This window comes from Cydia splendana, chromosome 5 (assembly GCF_910591565.1).
Source record: "Cydia splendana chromosome 5, ilCydSple1.2, whole genome shotgun sequence".
Taxonomy (NCBI): domain Eukaryota; kingdom Metazoa; phylum Arthropoda; class Insecta; order Lepidoptera; family Tortricidae; genus Cydia; species Cydia splendana.
The window spans coordinates 6762518-6781549 of NC_085964.1; the positions used below are offsets into that span (position 1 = coordinate 6762518).

The window sequence follows — 19032 nt, forward strand, 5'->3', positions numbered from 1 at the left end:
TTACGTTTTCGATAGCGTTTATGTCAGTGCCAAACTGAACAGGGCTATAACCGCGAAAATCGAAGTTCACAAATTGCGGGCATCTTTCTCTGTCACTCTAATTACGCCTTCATAGGAGTAAAAGAGAAAGATCCCCGCAATTTGCGAATTTCGGTTTCCGCGGTAGCCCCCAGCGTGTTGCAGTGGAGAACCTTGGCTGCGCGTCGCTCCGGGCCGTGTCGTTTGCCTATCTCACTCGCTGTAACTTTTTTCATTAAATCGACCACACTTTTTGGTCAGTGTAAAATATTTCTAAAACAATTCCAATTACAGTTTCAGTATTAAATAAGTTAGGTCGGTATTATAATTGAAATGTTCTACGGGACAGTTTTATGAGCGAATAATTTAATACATAATTAAAAAAAAAACTTAATATTTTGTAAAACTGGTGTAACACAACCAAGATTATCAATATCATGAAATGTTCATTCTTGTGCTCACAATGATGAATAACTTATTACATTAGGTATACAGGGTGTCCCTAGCCACTGGACAAAGCCGAAATGTACATATACGCATTAGGATATTTAGAAGCAGTATACAAAGTATCATAACAATCGGTGTAGCGGTTACGAAGCAATGAACAAATTACGATTTTTTTACTTTGGAGCAACCTGTATGTGCTAGTAGTTCCTGAGGTAATAAATAGTATGAAACCTTCTTCGACCGTTTTGATTATCTTTTTTAATTATGACATTAATAAGATTTAACTTTTGACAAATGTCATCATTGCCGCACATTTTCAAATAAATTGTCAAAAGCACTGCCAATGATTAATACAGTATGTTTCTTTTTGTTGTCGATTATTGGAAATAACTTTTGTTTGATAATTTTTTTTTTATCTTTTGATCTAATTAAAAAAATATTACCGTCAGAGCATTTCTAAGAAGTAACCCTACGTGGGATTTCAGGGTTTATCCAATGGCTAAGGTCACCTGTATATTATTAACCGAGAATATTTACGAGATAAAAGTAGTTCATATTTATTTGTGTGCTTTATTTGCAATATACTATAGTCATTTCGTTGATAATGGTGAAATTTTCACGTAGCTTTTTAAAAGCAATTTTGGTACTTTGATGTCTGATAATTTTGGCGGTGCCCTGATCTCACGTACTGGATCTCGAGCTATAACCTACTGTTTACGTGATACGACTCCATAACGATCTCTTTGGAACATATTTATGTACCTTAACACGTTTTTTCAATCAGGACATTAGGTACGTTGTATTTCTGCGCAATGCATTGAATATTTGAAAACTGTATTTAAAGTAGATAAGGATGTACCTTTTAACCTAACATGTTACACACGACAAGTTGCTAAAAAATGTTTATATAAATATTTCCCGTGCGATCATATTTGAACAACATCTGTGTTCGATTTTTCCAGTTGGATATTAAAATGGTAGCTTGCAACAGTAGCAACAACTTCAATATCGTTGCAAGATCAATGATTACTCGAGTTTAAAATGCTGATGCATAAACCACACCAAACCACAGATATTATGCAAATGCTTAGACTAAGTATATCCTACGATTCCCAACAACATTTACGTGTTTGAAACATAAACTAACACAGCATAATTTTATTTTAAGACCTCAGTTGCGGGTCAGCAACTGCACCGCTAAACACTAATGGCTCGTATGCAATATGGCTTAAAAGTTCTGTTGCCGTTCCCACGGTGAAACTACCCTCGCACACTGATTATACCCACAAAGTTAAGTAATAAAAGACTACATTATATTCCACAGCGAACATTTTGGTATTCGGCGTTCTGTTAAAAGCTTTTGCATTACTAATATTGGAGCGAAAAGGAGTGCCCCGGGCAAGTTCGGGGGGTGATATAATTTTATCTCGGGTTTGATGCACAATTCCCGCATTTCATTAGATATTTATGCCGCAGTTGCATTTTCAAAGAGCAGAGAAATGTACCGATATTGCCACTGGGTTTATTTATGGCGTTAAATATGCCTAACACTATAAACAATGCAGGCAAGGCACGGTTTTAATGTGCATTTATACTATTTTTAGGGTTCCCTACCCAAAGGGTAAAAACGGGACCCTATTACTAAGACTCCACTATCCGTCTGTCTGTCTGTCTGTCACCAGGCTGTATCTCATGAACCGTGATAGCTAGACAGTTGAAATTTTCACAGATTATGTATTTCTGTTGCCGCTATAACAACAAATACTAAAAAACCGGGCAAGTGCGAGTCGGACTCGCGCACGAAGGGTTCCGTACCATAATGCAAAAAAAAAACGAAAAAAAAAAAGCAAAAAAAAAACGGTCACCCATCCAAGTACTGACCACTCCCGACGTTGCTTAACTTTGGTCAAAAATCACGTTTTTAGTAGTAGTTTAGTATTTGTTGTTATAGCGGCAACAGAAATACATCATCTGTGAAAATTTCAACTGTCTAGCTATCACGGTTCGTGAGATACAGCCTGGTGACAGACGGACGGACGGACGGACGGACGGACGGACGGACGGACGGACGGACGGACGGACGGACGGACAGCGAAGTCTTAGTAATAGGGTCCCGTTTTACCCTTTGGGGGTCATCCATTAATTACGTCACACGAATTTCTAGGTTTTTTGACCCCTCCCCCCCCCCCCCCTTGTCACATTTGGTCACATTTGGCAAACCCCTCCCCCCTAGTGTGACGTCACATTTTTTCTACGAAATCGCCAAATCGAATTAAGTAAGTACCTAAGTATTATTAATATTTTATCAAAATATTTTTGACGATATAAATATTAGTAATTTTATAACCCAAAACTGCTTAGGAAAGAAAATTAAAAGAATAAAAACGATTATCGTTTTAAAAACTTGTTATTTAAACGTACAGCGAATAAAATAATTAATAAAAAAAAAATTCGGTTACTGATGAAGTTAAAGTGACGTCACAAAGTTTGTGTCTCCCCCCTCCCCCATGTCACAATATGTCACATTTTCTTGACCCCCTCCCTCCCCCTAAACGTGTGACGTAATTAATGGATGACCCCTTGGGTACGGAACCCTAAAAACAGAATAAAACAAATATTTAAGTGGAGCTCCCATACAACAGACGTGATTCTTTGCCGTTTTTTGCGTAATTGTACGGAACCCTCCGTGCGCGAGTCCGACTCGCACTTGGCCGGTTTTTTAATCTGTAGCCAGCAAGCTGCAGTGTCAGACATAACTTGGAGAAGAAATTATATCATTATTATGGGACAATGGACCTAATCCCACTGTTATTTAGGTCAATAAGGTTTGTGTTGTGACTATTACTAAATACTTTATGTAGTTACATCATAATAATAGTAAATATGTAAACCTTTTACGATCAAAATACGATATAAGACCGAAAGTAAACTCTACCTACATCAGTCAAGAAATAATGGGAATAATGGGCCTTTTGACCCTTAAAACGGCGCGAGATAACAACAGCCGAGGAAGTAAGTCCATTTCTGCGACTTCCCTTCGAAACGTGACCGAAATGCAAATCGTGTGTATGCCGAGGCATAAACACTGCGGCAAAGTGTACGCGTAACAGCGTTTATACATACCTTCTACCTATATGGTTGCAATATTGGAACAATGTATATCGCGACTATTTTATGAAGTTATTTTCTAATAGAAAACTCCAAACGATTCTGCACTTTGTAACATTAGACTTACGACTGAAAAGTTTCTAAAGTTACTACGAATTTGAAACCTATCTGTAGATTCAGTAGTGGTTACTCAAAACTCTACCAAAACAGTAATAACGTCGTATCGACTATTTGGAGCGGCGAAGTATGATTGCAAATTTTACTCACAAATACGAGTCTCGCTTTGTTGATGGCTGGAGTTTATTAGTCTGTCGCGGAGTGTTCCTCGGACATTGCTATTATGCAGGGCCGCCCTCCAAACCCGAATTAAGTCAAGTATTGAAATTGTAGCTGTCCCCACTTCACCGGAATGAATTTGTGAGTTTTCTGAATACTTAGGTACATACCAAACGAAGTGTTTGCATATATTTCAATTGGTTTTCCCTTTTTACAGCGAAGCAGGTGATTATCTGATTATTTTTTGGCAATGTTTTCACTTGTTTTTACAGGGACGTGGAAAGTAACGTGGTAAATTTTATTATTGGCAATTCATAAATTTAAAGTTTAGTAACATGAAGTAGGTACGGCTTTTAGCAGTGTAGGACTATGAAATGTTTTTCTTTTCTACTTTTGTCTTGGTATTTCTTCTTTGACGACGTACCTAGTAGGTACTACCTACTCTTAAGAAGCTACCATAAGCTTACACTCGTTACAGAGTTAAGTAAGGCCTATTAACTGTATAACTGTTTGCAATGGTCTAGTCAGTATCGTCACTAAATATGTATGAATATCTTACGAAGGTAATTTGTCAATACACAAAAAAGCAGTTAGGTGCAAGCTCTACATTAAATGATTTTTAGTTTTAAGATTATATTTAACTATTTATTGTATGTAAGGTACGTATATATTGGCCTTTGTTGCCTGAAAATAAATGATATTTGATTTGATTACATCGATGTAATTGCAAAATTTTCTCACACAGCCAACAATTGTTATTGATCCACTCGCTGGCCCACGCGCACGGCATCATGACTGAGACCCACGATGATTTACTCATGTACCGGCCGATCACCAGCGCGCCTAAAGCCGTGGAAGCCTCGGTAGCGCACCACGCGCTCGTTGTCTACGACCGCATCTACTGCTCCGGATCCTTCATCGGAAGCAAACTTGTACTCACCGTGGCCAGCTGCTTTCAGGAGGATACGGACGCGGACACTATTTTTGTCAAGTATGGAGTTAGGAACTATATGGATAAAGGGTTAGTATGAACTTAAATCATAGGTACTATTTTGTACAGGATTTCAGCAAATGTACAATTGGCAATTAAATTGTCACTATTATTGACCGAGCATGCGTATGTCTGTCCGGCTGTTCTCCTCTCTTCTATACTTATATATACTAGTCACATTTCTCAACAATTAGTGCTCTTAAAATGTTGTGAGTTCAGAAGTCACAACATTTTTAGGTTTAATAATTTTATGTTTTTTTTTAGTCAATCCAGTTTCTATTTTTTATGGCTTAGCCGTGGCGATTCGCGGGGTCTACCAAAATCCGCTGGATTTAATCCACTCCAATTCTCAACCGATATGTTGTCGTATTAAAAATCCTTTTTGTTCTAACAATAAACTTATATTTATTAGTACCTATCGAAGAACTTGTTTTTCATGTATTTAGTTTAGGTAGATCAAAACTAAACAGAACTAAAGCAAATATTCCTATGCTCATTTTAATGCCAATTATCTAATTAAAATGGCCTATTTTTTACAATATAGCTCTCATTGCATCATACATAGCATAGTATACTTTTATTTTCTTATTACCAGTATGATTAAGTAAAATGAATACAATGTTTTTTTGTGCAGACAGGTTATTGCTGTGGTTGAAAAAAAACCACATGAATTTTTCCAATACAAAAGCTACCTGGACAACGATATCGCGTTGCTAGTACTCAAGGTAAGGTCAACAATTAATGAGATTTTAAATTATCATCTTTATTCACTGATCAAAAGTATATTTTAAATTTTAATCTATGGCAACTGTAGGTACCTACAGTCACCATAAATATTATGTAGAAGTAACCAAGTTGCTGAAAATATCTGATTATGGACCTACTCTAATATCGTAACGCGTAATGAGTGCTGATACATTTGTGAGCAGTTGAGCACGTTGCCCGCTCCTACGCATCTTACAATCAAATGTATCTTATCTATATCTAATGGCAACTATACCCTACTCTTGGTGTACATTTTGAATGAGGGCTTGATTATCTATATAACGCTAAGTAAGTTAATATATAAAGCTATGATAAATCAAATAGAATAAAATTCGGCCGGCAATTCAATTTGATTTTCTTATAAGGTGTTAATTTTATATTTATATATTTTGTAGACACACGTCAAGTTCGATTTGGGTGCAAGAAAAGCCGTTTTAATCAAGCCAGGGACTACAATACCCCACCTTAGTTTTGTCTCGGTAACGGGGTGGGGAAAGGTATCTATAATATCCTACTATTTTCTTCATTGTTAACATAGTGTTATTATTGATTGTGGAAGAGTTGTTAAGTGTACAAAAATCATCGTGTCCTTTGTGTGACAACTGATATAGATGGCGCTGACCGCGCCATATATCTTATGGCAAAGAGGATTTGAAGAAGAGAGTTACTGTCATGGTAAATTATGTAGCTACAGTTAATTTACTGCCATCATTCGACTGAAGATTAAACCTGTTTGAACGCCATTTGACTTTGATCCTTATTCTTTAACTGATATGTGTTAACTTTTTAAATATTAATATTCACGCCATCTACTCGAGCATAGGCTGAAGGTTGTGGCGCCATCGCTCGAAAACATGGAACCATACCTTTGGCCTATAGTCGAGTAGATGGCGTGAATATTAATATTTAATAAGTTAACACATATCACTGAAAGAATAAGGATCAAAGTCAAATGGCGTTCTAACAGTTTTATGTTCTGTCGAAAGATGGCAGTAAATTTACAGTGGCTACATAATTTACTTTGACAATCCGTCTCTATAGACTTTATTCTCTTTGCTTATGGTAATTGTTTACGTTAACTTTTGACAACCAGAGTGGTTACAACAACCAGAAGTACGATATTTAATTTCGTAACTCAACTACACTTTTTTTTTTAATTAGCCTATTAGTGTGTCCCACTGCTGGGCAAAGGCCTCCCCTCTTTCCCGCCACTTGTCTCTGTCTAAACACACACTCCCGCCACTCCACACAGAATGTATCGAGGTTGTCCCGCCATCTCCGTTTGGGTATTCCTCTGCCCCGAGATCCATCCTGTGGGATCCAGTCCGTGGATACTTTGGCCCAGCGTTCTGGTAGCATTCGGCAGATGTGCCCTGCCCAGTCCCATTTCAGCTTTGCGGCCTTCATGCCCACATCCACAATGCCAGTTTTGGAACACTTACTATACAATATACATATACCTATGTATTATTATATTATTATACTCTTTGAGTAACACTGTTAAGAGGGAAATAATTAGCTACTGACACGTATAGCACGTGATTGTCCATACTAAAAGAGAAAACTTTTTTCACCTCAGCAGCTCGAACAAGGGTACTTTGCTTCTTAAAAATAGTGAGCAAAATGCGATTTTGCTCACTGAGTGAGACAAAATGACATTCAAGTGACCTTTAAAGTCAAATGTCATTTCAACATGCGGGGTCTAATACAAGTTCGAAATACTTGGGTTCTATTATCTCTGTCCCTTTCACACTGTTAGCAAAAAGAAACAGACGAAAAAAAGTTCAAACGACATTCAACGGTATATTGACTGTTTATAATAGACCCCCGAAAAACTTCAGAACGCATCGTTCCAAACCACGTACGAGCTCCGTACGAGTATGAATTCTAAATAATTATTTAATTAAAATAAAGTTTAAGATTTGATAAAAATACTATATTTTAGGTATTTTATTGTACAATTAAAATAATGAACTCATAAAATACACAGATTATCACGCAAAATTAATTATTTTACTTTTAAGAATTTCTACTATAGTTGACAAATAGTACGTATCCGCAATTCGGACCGTATCTTACAAAGTTCCTTTTTTACAAAAAAAAGTTGTTGGTTGAAGTGTCAGTTGATGTTTCTTTATTTCCATATTATTTTACTGAAATTTATTATTACGTTTTGTTTTTGTGTCAGATTGCGGTAATTAAACTTAATTGTTTGTATATCTTAAGAAAACATGAGTGCGTAGGTATTAAGACACGAAGAAGGATTACATTTTTCAAGTTGTTTAATAGGTATGTTCTCACTGCTAAGGTGTGAAAAATTTTGTGTACTACACGAGATCAAAGTTATTTACATCTCGTGCGCTTTTGAGTCCCTTACTACGCTCAAGATTCTAAATTAGATTCACTCGCTACGCTCGTGAATCTATTATAGAATCTTTCGCTTGCACGGGACTCAAAATAAGCACTCGCAGAAATATCAAACTTTGATCTCTTGTTGTACAAATAACTATTTCCACTCTTAAATATTTTCCATTCCCCATTATATTTTATTAGGTTTATAGGTTTTCCTTTTTTTCAAAACTTGCCATTAAAAATATATATACCTATATAAATATATATTATTATTTTTCAAAATAGCGAAACCTATTAACCTAGAATATATTATGCTGAAGCGATCGACATCAAAATCAAAGTGATATTTTAAGATTTAGTTAGTGGAAAACGTTTTCGCCCGAAATGGATATTGTATGAAGAAAGTTACTTTTGTCAGTAGATATACTTCCTTCTTAAGGTAACGTTTCTATGTCAAATGCTACTTTATTTACTGCTGCGGCGTTGTTGTGGCCACCACTGTATCTGTCAAGTTCCTTGATAAAATAAGCGACGGAATGAAGGTCATAATCATAATCGCGGCAGTAATGCAGTGGTGAACGTCACTCCTTTTATCAAGTCAAGGGAGCTGATTGAGTAATGCAGCTGCAGTTGACACTGATCGTAACATTCATAACATTAGCCGAGGTGTGAAGTGGTGCGGGCGCTATAATACCTGCCAAGCTGTGTTGTGCAACAGTGTCTAAAATATTTTATTTTGACGTGATAACGTCTTATAAATCGATGAACACCGGTAGCATGAATGAAAAAGTGTCACGTTGTGAACGGATCTCCATGGCAACGTTGTAGACAGATCTCCACGGTAACGTTACGTAATGTAATGGGAATGTTTTCTTATGACGTTATCACGAAAAATTATCGTCCGTAAACAGACTTTACAGACAACCATATTTTTAAGAGAGTAATTGAGCATTGAGCAGCAGTCAAGATCAGTGAGAAATCTTGAGAAATAGGTTTTTGTTTTTATTAAATACTCTATCTTAACTTGATCTTAACCAACATATATTGCGCCATCTAGTTTATATACCAACAAACATGTAAAAGTAAGAATATTAGCCATTTTCTTTCGCCATCTGTGATAACATAGCGTACGTTGTTGGTTTTGTTATGTTACTCATAGCAGCACTCCCGAGTAGTGAAAAACTTCACGTATTTTCGCAGAGATGGCGTTATATTCATAGTTTTCTAATAAATTGAATTAGGATTGTTCATTTTTTTTTAAATGTTCTATTTCGAAAACCATTTCGAGATATGAGGTTTTCAAACAGTTTCCGACATTTGCTGCGATATAATAATTGAGGATTGAAGATATTTCAACAAATATCCTTATGACCTTAGTTTGACCTTTCTCGTTGGCTGAATGTAAAGTCATCGCATAATAAAAGTTATCGGACCATAGTAAATCAATCCGTCACTCACGTAATTGTCAAAGTTATCATTGTCATAATGAAATTTTTCAGTTAAACCGCTGCGCTGGTTTGTTATGATTTGATTTATAATTGATACATAAACAGTAGTTTTCGTTGCTTGATATATCAAAGACCTTGTTCCTACGTGTGGGAATGATTCACAAAAATGATTGTTCGAATCCGCGAAGACCTACGACGTGAAACATGGTGCCGTGAATTGAACTTGGAATACCTACCTACTTACACACAGTATTGCTGTGAGGATCACGTCGATGTAAGTATAAAATTAATATTATTTTACTACAATTATTTAAAAGCTCACTTTGTAGGTAGGGTCGCGGGGACCTATGTGTTTTCTGTGGTAATGTAGCCAGAGTATATAAAGGCAAACCGTTAAACAGAGATGGTGCCTACTAGAAAGAAACACTATACAAGAATACATAGTCATACTCAAAATTCAGCCTAAAACTGCTTTAAAAAGATATAATTTCTAATTTCCAGGTACATGTTGCAGTTCAAGCTGCTGATATCATGGTGGACAAGACTTAAGTTAATAGTTGTGAATAATAAAACATGTTTTTGTTTACCTACTTTTTTATTAATTTAGGAAATATATGTATATATGTTTCCCAAAAAAAAAAGTAACTATACATATATGTATGTTCATCATGTTCTGCACGAGCAGCTGACAATGATGGCTTCTTGTTGACGAACCAGAAGAGAAGTGTATGGTTTGTTATTTACTCTGTTCCCAGGCATTATTTACTGTCGTAAAGTATTATGACGATTAATATGACGTTCGTTTCGATACAAAATGCTCAACTTTGTTCAGGGCCCAAGTGCCTTAACAAAATCAATCTCCTTCGTACATTACGTATCCCACAGCCGTATCTATATAGGAATCACATGATGACCTGAAATTATAGGATTTCATTAGCAAAATTGGCATGTACCTAATATAGTACAATATCCAAACAATGGTGACAAGCCGGTAGAACCCACTGGGTGCTAAGCTACCTTAGCAATGGACGCTTATAACGATTTTATGAATCCAATCATCTTACGAATCGAATCAGTTAAAAAATATATGATGTAACTTACATTTGTATTTTTGCTCCCCTGATTTCAGCCAAGTTATGGTTGGAGTTGGATGCTATATGGATACATACTCCAATAAAACTAAGTTATATTATATAACTTAGGCAGATTTCTGGAATCAGCTTTCACAAATTTATAGCGTAGGTATTTTGAAATTATTGATTTAGGGATTCAAAATAAACGAGTTTTCCAGACGATATTATTTATAGAAACGCGTGACACTGACATTGTAGACAGGTGACATTACAATCAATTGACAATTACAACTATTTTTTTAATGTTTGTTATTGCTTGTGCTTTATCAAATCAGCCACTACATGTAATTTACGAGAAGTCGTATCTCATATTTTCAATAAATTATAAATATTCAACCGAGCCGTGAATTAATAAATCATTCAAATTGGTATCTTAAATTAACCTATATTTTCAGAAAATAAAATAAAAATGGGGGTCTAAAAAAATGAACAATCCTAATTGATACAATGATACCTATTACTTGTTATTACCTACTATTTATTGTTCTGCTTATATGTTTTATTGATAAATTATTACAATTACCTATTATTTCTTTCTTTATTAATTTTAATAATTTTATAAATATAACCAAATATAACTATTATTCCCTTATGAGTCAGGCTAACCTAATTCTGCACCCTGTTTGATAACACAGAGTGTGCAAATTCTCTTTTAATAGCTGGTTTGTTAGTGCACGACACCTTGCATTTTGAGACTAGGTATGCGCTGAAACTTGGCACAGTTGATTGTTAGCTGGTCTTGAGCAGATACAGACCGGAAGCCGTCGAGAGCCACCTCTCATTTAGTGGAGGGGTGAGGGGAAAGATCGACGCTGCGGCGCTTCACTTGGAGCAACATTTCTCTAAAACTATACCTATTAGGGCATGTAATACATCATTTTCGGATAAATTGAGGATGAAGAATCTATTTTAAGAACAAAAACAATGCACTTTCTAACAAAAAAAAAGAATGAAGTAGAAAAGACTAAAAAACGTATTTTATATTTTTTTATAATCACCAATTTTTTTTTAAGTGTAGCAGGAATCTGAAAACAAAAAATACAGTCGTAAAGCTACACTTATTACGTTTAAAAAATATATAGTTTATTATACAAAACTGTTGATAAATGGGAGATAAAAAATAATATACAGCGTGAGTCAGAGTGATCTCAATACAAAATATTATTAAGGTTACTTATAGTTAAAAAGGGTACCTAAGAATTTATTTTCTCTCTTTGATATCGTTTTTAATATTGATCCTAGCGAAAAAGTTTGAATGACCTTTTTTGTAGGAAATTTTATGTACATTATTCATGTAATAAAACATTTTTTGCTATTGGCCATCGATTACGTTACGAGTTATTTACGAATTACTATAAAAGGGGACCTTAGAATTTATTTTCTCCCTTCAATATTTTTTTTTTATATTGATCCTAGCGAAAAAAAGTAGCACTTATATTATAAGAAATCTGAAACAGATTATTTACGTAAAATATATTTTTTTGCTGTGGGCTATCGTTTACGAGTTATTTACGAAAAACTAAAAAAAGTAAACGATTGTAGAACAAATTATAAGTAACCTTCTCACCTTCATATGAGATAGCTCTGACCCACGCTTAATATAATTTTTTATCTCCCATTTATCAACAGATTTGTATAATAAACCATGTATTTTTTTAAACGTAATAATAGCTTTATGACTATATTTTTTGTTTTCAGATTCCTGCAACGCTTTTTAAAAAAAATGGTAATTATAAAAAAAAAACAAAAATATGTTTTTTAGTCTTTTCTATTTTATACATTTTTTTTGTTAGAAAGTGCATTGTTTTTGTTCTAAAAATAGATTTCCCATCCTTAATTTTTCCGAAAATGATATATCACATGCCCGAATAGGTATAGTTTTAGAGAAATGTTGCTCCAAGTGAAGCGCGGCGGCGTCGAACTCCCCCCCCCCCCCCCACTAATTGAGAGGTGGCTCTCGATGTCTCCCGGTCTGTATCTGCTCAGGACCAGCTAAGAACCAACTGTGCCAAGTTTCAGCGCATAGTCTCAAAGTGCAAGGTCACCATACAACGGTGTGCACTAACAAACCAGCTATAAACGTCATAATTTCATAGAAGTTTGACGTTTATGATAACAGTTCCACAGCTACACTAGCTCTGTGTTATCGAACACGGTGCATAGTTAGCTTAGCCTGACTCTAGTCTGATGATGATTTACAGGATGTTGCAAAAGTTCAAGAAAATACTATTCTTCAATCCGTTATGCAGCTGATAGACCAGGCAGAATGCGTAAAGACCTACTCCGAGGTCGTCACATCCTCAATGTTTTGCGTGAAATACGACTTAGTAAGTGCCTAGTGCCTACCAAGTTGTAGTCCATAGGTTTATTAAATATATAATTGTTCAAAAGATCATGCCTAACTAATTTGTGGAATTTTCATTAACGTCTAACCGTTTTATAACAAGAGACCCTTTCTCATTGACCCCGGGTTGTAGGTCACTAAGACATAGGTATTACTGGCGCATGTAGCACAAATTGCTTTGAAATTTCCTCCTAAATATCCATGACAAATTTTAGCGCTTTCTACCTCTCGGACGGATAGATGGACAGACAGACAAAGAAACAGACAAACGGACATGCCGGAATTATAAGGGTTGCTTGTTGACTACAGTGCCCTAAAACATATTTAACAATATCATACCTTGGTTTGAATTGAATTTTGGTTTCTTCCGTCAGAACCATGGTCAGCGAAATTTGGTTAAAATCTAGTTAATTCAGCTCTCTTGACCATTGTTTTGTAAGGGTTACTATTCAATTAACATACATCCAGATTTTTAAAACAATATATTTATTACCACGTCGGTGGCAAACAAGTATACGATCCGTCTGATGATAAGCAGTCACCGTAGCCTATGGACACCTTCAACTCCAGAGGTGCTATATTGCGCATTGCCGGCCCTTTAAAAACCTTTACACTCCTTTTTATGTTTGAAGCAGTTTACATTCACGTTTCACGAAAATCGATGATTTCTCCGAAACCATAAATTTTCACTAAACATACATTGTATGGGTAAAATCGATACAGCTCTTAAAGTTCTGCGATTAATCCATACTGACAGCGCTACCGTATATTAAAGACGCATTTAAATAATCTGTTTAATGCATTCCAGATGAACCGCCAGAGTGACAACGGCGGCGCAGCCTTATACAAGGGTATGATCATGGGCATCTCCTCGTACGGCGCCAATCTTGAAGACGCGCCCCACATCGCCTTGTTCACCAACGTTTCCTACTTTTACCAGTAAGGACCTAAGGAAAAGCTACTCTTTTTAGAATCACTTCCGAGCTTTGGTTTTAAAAGCGGGAACGGAATCCTACATGACTCCATATTATGCACTTGTGGAGGCCGATTACGGCTTAACTATTTGTTAGGGTTTTGATCTTGTTATGATTATGCCTTGACGATCGCGATCACTGATTAGTGCGCGCGAAATGCACTGGGAGTAATATAATCAAGTATCTCACTAGCTTGAATCAACAGACGCAAAACAGTTGAAAAAAAGTCCTGTGGAGTTTATGCCGACAAACAGCCATTGACGTAAAAATGGTGACACGGGAATTATGGATAAATGGAGATGGATAGTATAACTAGTCGAAGAAGAGAAGCGAATCACTCGCACTTCTTAGTGCGCATGAGATGCACTGCGAAACGTGTCAAGCAGTGTGTCAAGGCCATATCATAACAAAATCAAAAAAAAAATGGTGAAATCAGAATCATATCCTTTTTGTTCAGATTGTAATTTACTCAACTCAATTATTTTCAGATGGATCAAATTGAATACTGAGAGGCTGTTGAAGAAACATTGTTCGCAAGAAGCAGGAGACGTAGTGCATAATGTGATACCAGATTACTGAACTGATGACACGTAATAAGCTTAATAAAATCTTAATAGGTCTTCGCGGTTTAGTACCTAGGCATAAGTACTGTTTGGATCGAGTTCTTCTCTGACTGGTGTTTCTGTATAATTCTGTGTAATTATATTTTAATGAAACGCTTATTTATAACAAAAGTGATAATAATACTACATTTACATATTTTTTACATCACATCATCACAACCTCACAAGTCAGCAACAAAGAGCAAGTAAGGTTAAATTAAATAAATTATTATTGCACCTTTTCGTTAAATACTATATTTACATTATTTATCTAATTTATCTTTCGTCATACCTACTATATATACCATAAAACTAAACTATATCTTTGGATGTTTGGATGGAGTTTAATGCTTCAGTCATCAAAACTTTTATCACATGCATTCGTTGCTAAGATAAGCCATATTTACAATGTCTAGCTGTTTTCATCTTTGTAAAATTATCATTATTTCTACTATAATTGTACGAGCACTAGAATAGAATATACGTACCCTGTCGTAGAAGGAGTTATCATTATCAGTGGAGCGGAAAGGGAGTGCAGCACGATGGCAAAGAGGCTGATCCTGTTTTAACGATTTCAGTAATACTAATTAATTACTCTTTTGATCTTGCTATGATATGACCTTAACGATCGCTCGTCGCTTATTGGTGAGCGCTAGATGCCCTGCGTGATGTGTCAAAATCTTATCATAGCAGGACCAAAACTGTAGCAATTTTTAAACCACAATTCTCCTCAAGGATTGTGTGCGCACCCCGTTGGCAAGCCACTACATGTGGTCCAAAGGTAGCTCCTTAGGCGAGCGCGCGCGCGCAGGGCTTGTGCGGCGGCGTCGCTGCATCAATGGGATCACGAACAGCATCACCCCGCTGACGGACACGAAGGCTCCGGCCCCGATGAATGTGGGCATATATGAGCCTGTCGCTTGAACGAGCCATCCTGAAAAAACTATAATGTCAATAATACACATTTCATCGTTGTAAGTAGGTACTCGTATACTCTGAGTAATTAATAAAGAGCTCTCATGAAAAAAAGGACATTCGTTGGCAGAATCAAGTAAAAGATTACACGTTTGTTTAGTATTTGTTTGTATTTTGATCACTTTTACTAACGCCGCGTAATCGCGCGTAATTTATCAACTCCCAAAAGAAATAAAGCTGTATTTCTATAATCACAACATAATTGAAGATTCACCTGCAAGAGGCGCCCCAAATAGTGACGCGATGCCTTGGAAAAACAGCAAGAGCCCAAAGGCATTAGTTAGTTTCTCCATCCCAAAAAGATCCACCAGTACCACCGACGTCAATCCCACGTATGCTCCGGACGTGAAGCCGTACATCGCCGCATACATGGCTAGACCCCAGAACTCTGTGCCCACTGCTGCTAAAGCCATACCTGCAATGAGGCGATATTTATTAAGTAAGAGATATCGAAAAATGTTTGAGTCAGACTACACTCACATACAGGGTCCCTACTCCTACTACATACATATCCTATACTCCCTAGTATAGGATATGTAGATCTACATATAAGTATGTATTGTTACTGTCAAGTTAATGCAAACTTAGCAACTTATTAGACCTTATAAACCAACATAACAATTGACAAATACATACCACAATAGGAACAATAAGTATTATAGTGTGAAACATAAGCACTGACCCTGATAGGTTTCTAGAAGTTAAAGTTTGATGTATGAGTACATATATGTAAGTATTAGGAGAGCTTTAAGTTGTTGTTAATATAAACAGTGAAGCTACAATTAGGTACATATCTACTATAGCTACATTTGGTAACATGTTGTGTTTATAGGTATAAAAGGCACAGAAATATGTTAACTACTTACTCATGCCAGCTATCGTGAGGCACACATTGTACACCATCAACCGATTCACCCAAGGTTTGTCGCTGATAAAGCCGAGAACTATCCTCCCGACTAAAGTAGACGCCCCCATTATAGAAATTAAACGTTCCGGATTTGCGATGCCCAGGTCATTGCTCATAGTCACAGTATAAACATAGGGTATATAAAATCCTATATTAGTCAAAATGTTTGATACAGAGAATAATACAAATATGGGGTCTGCCAATAGAGACACATCGAGCATTTCTGATAACGGCGATTTAGATTCTTCGTCTTTGGTTATAGTCTGAATTCTTACTGGAGATGAAGCCCGGTATTTCGTGAGGCTCGCCATACTTCCTTGATATAATACATCTGGTCTGTGCATGATGCCGCTGCCATGTCTAGAATGTGGCTGCGGCTTAGGCTCGTGAGATTTGTTCAGGGCAGGCTGCGAGAGAGTTAGTCTAGCCACATCGCCGTCTTCTGTACGTCCGTTTGCTCGAGCCATGTGCTCAGTACTTTGAGACTTATTCAGTACCGATTTCTTTTGTTTTGTAAGCATCGGTTCGCTGGCCGGTGTTTTTGGCACTTCGGGTACTGGCAAGAACAGAAAGCCTAATGGAATGCAGTTTAATATAAGGGCACCTATAATGATTAATGCACCTCGCCATCCGTAGCTGGAGATTAGACCCTTTGTTAAATGCGGAAAAATAAACGTTCCAAGTCCTGAACCACACACTGCAATGCCTGAAATAGAAGAAAACAAAAAGTTTTGTCTCTAATTCAGTCTGATATGGCAAAATTAGCAGGTTAAATGAATTTAAACATTATCTCACGTTGACCAGAGTTGATCATCGTTAATTTTTTCTTTGTATTGACATCTGTACAATTTATAAATTAAACATTTTGGGTATCTAAGTTTATAAGCAAGTTTACCTGTAGCAAGGCTCCTATATCGCTCGAACCAGACGGTGACGCTGACGATGGCGGGCAGGTAGATGAGACCGCAACCGAAGCCGGTGCCCACGCCGATGGTGACGATGAGCGTCAGCACGTTGCCCGCAAAGGCCGATGCGATGATGCTGGCCGCGGCCAGCAGGCCTCCGAACACCGTCACCAGTTTGCAGCCCCAACGGTTTACAAGCGAACTCGTTAATGGGCCTAGAATAGAAGTCTGAATACACTATGGCGCCTTTACTCAACATGCATAACTGTAACATAAATCTGGTATAAATTAAATTGGTTGATACTTACCTGAGCTTAGTGTGATCGCACACAGTATTGAGACGATCCACGCAGTCTTGCTTTCGCCCTCTTGGAAGTAGCCCAGGAACTCATAATATAAAACGCCGAACGAATATGTCAGCCCATCAACTGGAACATATTCACATTTTCTTTTTTCATATTCTTCTCATTTGTCCACGGAAATTAAAATTTGTTATTAATTAAATGTACCCAACCTAATTAAATTTTAGGAAATTAAAAAAATACCCACCCTTTTTTAAATATTTCAACTCATATAAAGAAAGTGACTTATTCCTAACCTAGTACCTACTTCTCTACTTACTTGATCATCTAAATTTATAGTATGTCTATTAGAATTATAACTTTAGCTAAGTTAGTTTAGTGTACCAAATAGTAATAAATAACTTTGTGTCTATTTATTTGCCCAGTAAGGAATACCTGTCCTCCTTCTTAAAAAAATAACACAACAACAGGACACAATGAATGTAACTTATGTGGTTATAAATAAACACCTGACATAAAATACTCACTGACTATATGTATCATGAAGGAGGCGAAGACCACGATCCAGCCCCAGCCGCCGTCAGGCGGTGGCGGCGGGCTCGCAGAGTTCTGACGCGAGGATACCGGCTCCTGCGCACCCTTCCCGTTGGCACTATCCACCTCCTCGTGAGACATCTTGCTACAATTTACTAATCACTACACTTCTTCTTTCTTCTTCTAAATATATTATCTTAAAAGTTAGGGTTTTTGGAAGTCGGTGATATATAAAATCTTCTAACCAGTATGAGTTAGTTGAAAACATACAATGATCAGTCGCTAAATGCAGCAATGGAAAGATAAGGACGAATGGTAAAAATAACTATAACCTAATAAAGGGACCGGAAATATACAAAGTATAATTAAATACATTTTGACTCCCTAATCTCCGACGCACGGAGCATTTTAGTTGTAGATTTTGTTTTCATCTGTAAAACAATTTGATTATACCAAAAGTACGAGTATGTTCATAACAATTTAGGTAGGTAAATGTTTTATCTCATCACTTGATTCACTTTAATTTTCAGAAACCTCTGGATAACAATCGCCGAGAAAAGCCAAGCCAAGGGCTAGGTTCATCCGCCCTACCACAGCCTACCTAAGGGATTGCGTTTCTCCAACACTGATCGGCGCGTCGGATGATAATTGCGGCAAAAACACTTGTGGAGAGAATTGGACCCAGGACCAGACCCAAACAAAATGAAAGGGAAGTTTCACTATAAGTATTATATTGTACTAATATCCGTCAAGTCGTACAAACGATTTCACTTTAACTAAAATGAAAAATCGAGAATCCCTGTGGCCTATTTTATAAAGCTACAAGTTACAATTTACAAGCGGAAGTCTCTTTCTAACCCTATGTGCTAGAACGAGACTTCCGCTTGTAAATTGTAACTTGTAGCTTTATAAAATAGGCCACTGAAGTCTTTTATTTAGTAATAAATTTAA

The 19032-nt window shown here is 36.6% G+C and overlaps 2 protein-coding genes across 2 annotated transcripts; one reads left to right on the forward strand and one right to left on the reverse strand.

The window, feature by feature from the left end:
• Positions 1-3783: 3783 nt before the first annotated feature.
• LOC134790538 (brachyurin-like) lies at positions 3784-14734 on the forward strand. Its single transcript, XM_063761362.1, has 7 exons — positions 3784-3990; positions 4595-4870; positions 5475-5565; positions 6001-6102; positions 12740-12865; positions 13691-13821; positions 14345-14734. The coding sequence occupies exons 1-7, from the start codon at positions 3983-3985 to the stop codon at positions 14433-14435; spliced, it is 825 nt and encodes a 274-aa protein (XP_063617432.1). The 5' UTR covers positions 3784-3982; the 3' UTR covers positions 14436-14734.
• Positions 14735-15079: 345 nt separating this feature from the next.
• On the reverse strand, positions 15080-18870 carry LOC134790537 (monocarboxylate transporter 13-like). The gene is made up of 6 exons (XM_063761361.1): positions 18075-18870; positions 17554-17673; positions 17236-17460; positions 16300-17046; positions 15648-15848; positions 15080-15392 (listed from the first exon to the last, which is right to left on the reverse strand). Exons 1-6 carry the CDS (start codon positions 18220-18222, stop codon positions 15223-15225), a joined length of 1611 nt encoding a protein of 536 aa, XP_063617431.1. The 5' UTR covers positions 18223-18870; the 3' UTR covers positions 15080-15222.
• Positions 18871-19032: the final 162 nt, after the last annotated feature.

Coding starts and splice junctions, on each gene's coding strand:
- LOC134790538 (XM_063761362.1), top strand. Junction 5,566..6,000: donor TCGCGTTGCTAGTACTCAAG/GTAAGGTCAACA, acceptor TATATTTTGTAG/ACACACGTCAAGTTCGATTT. Junction 6,103..12,739: donor CGGTAACGGGGTGGGGAAAG/GTATCTATAATA, acceptor GATGATTTACAG/GATGTTGCAAAAGTTCAAGA.
- LOC134790537 (XM_063761361.1), bottom strand. CDS start 18,222: ATGTCTCACGAGGAGGTGGATAGTGCCAACGGGAAGGGTGCGCAGGAG. Junction 17,674..18,074: donor CTTCATGATACATATAGTCA/GTGAGTATTTTA, acceptor AATATGTTCCAG/TTGATGGGCTGACATATTCG. Junction 17,461..17,553: donor TGCGATCACACTAAGCTCAG/GTAAGTATCAAC, acceptor CTTCTATTCTAG/GCCCATTAACGAGTTCGCTT.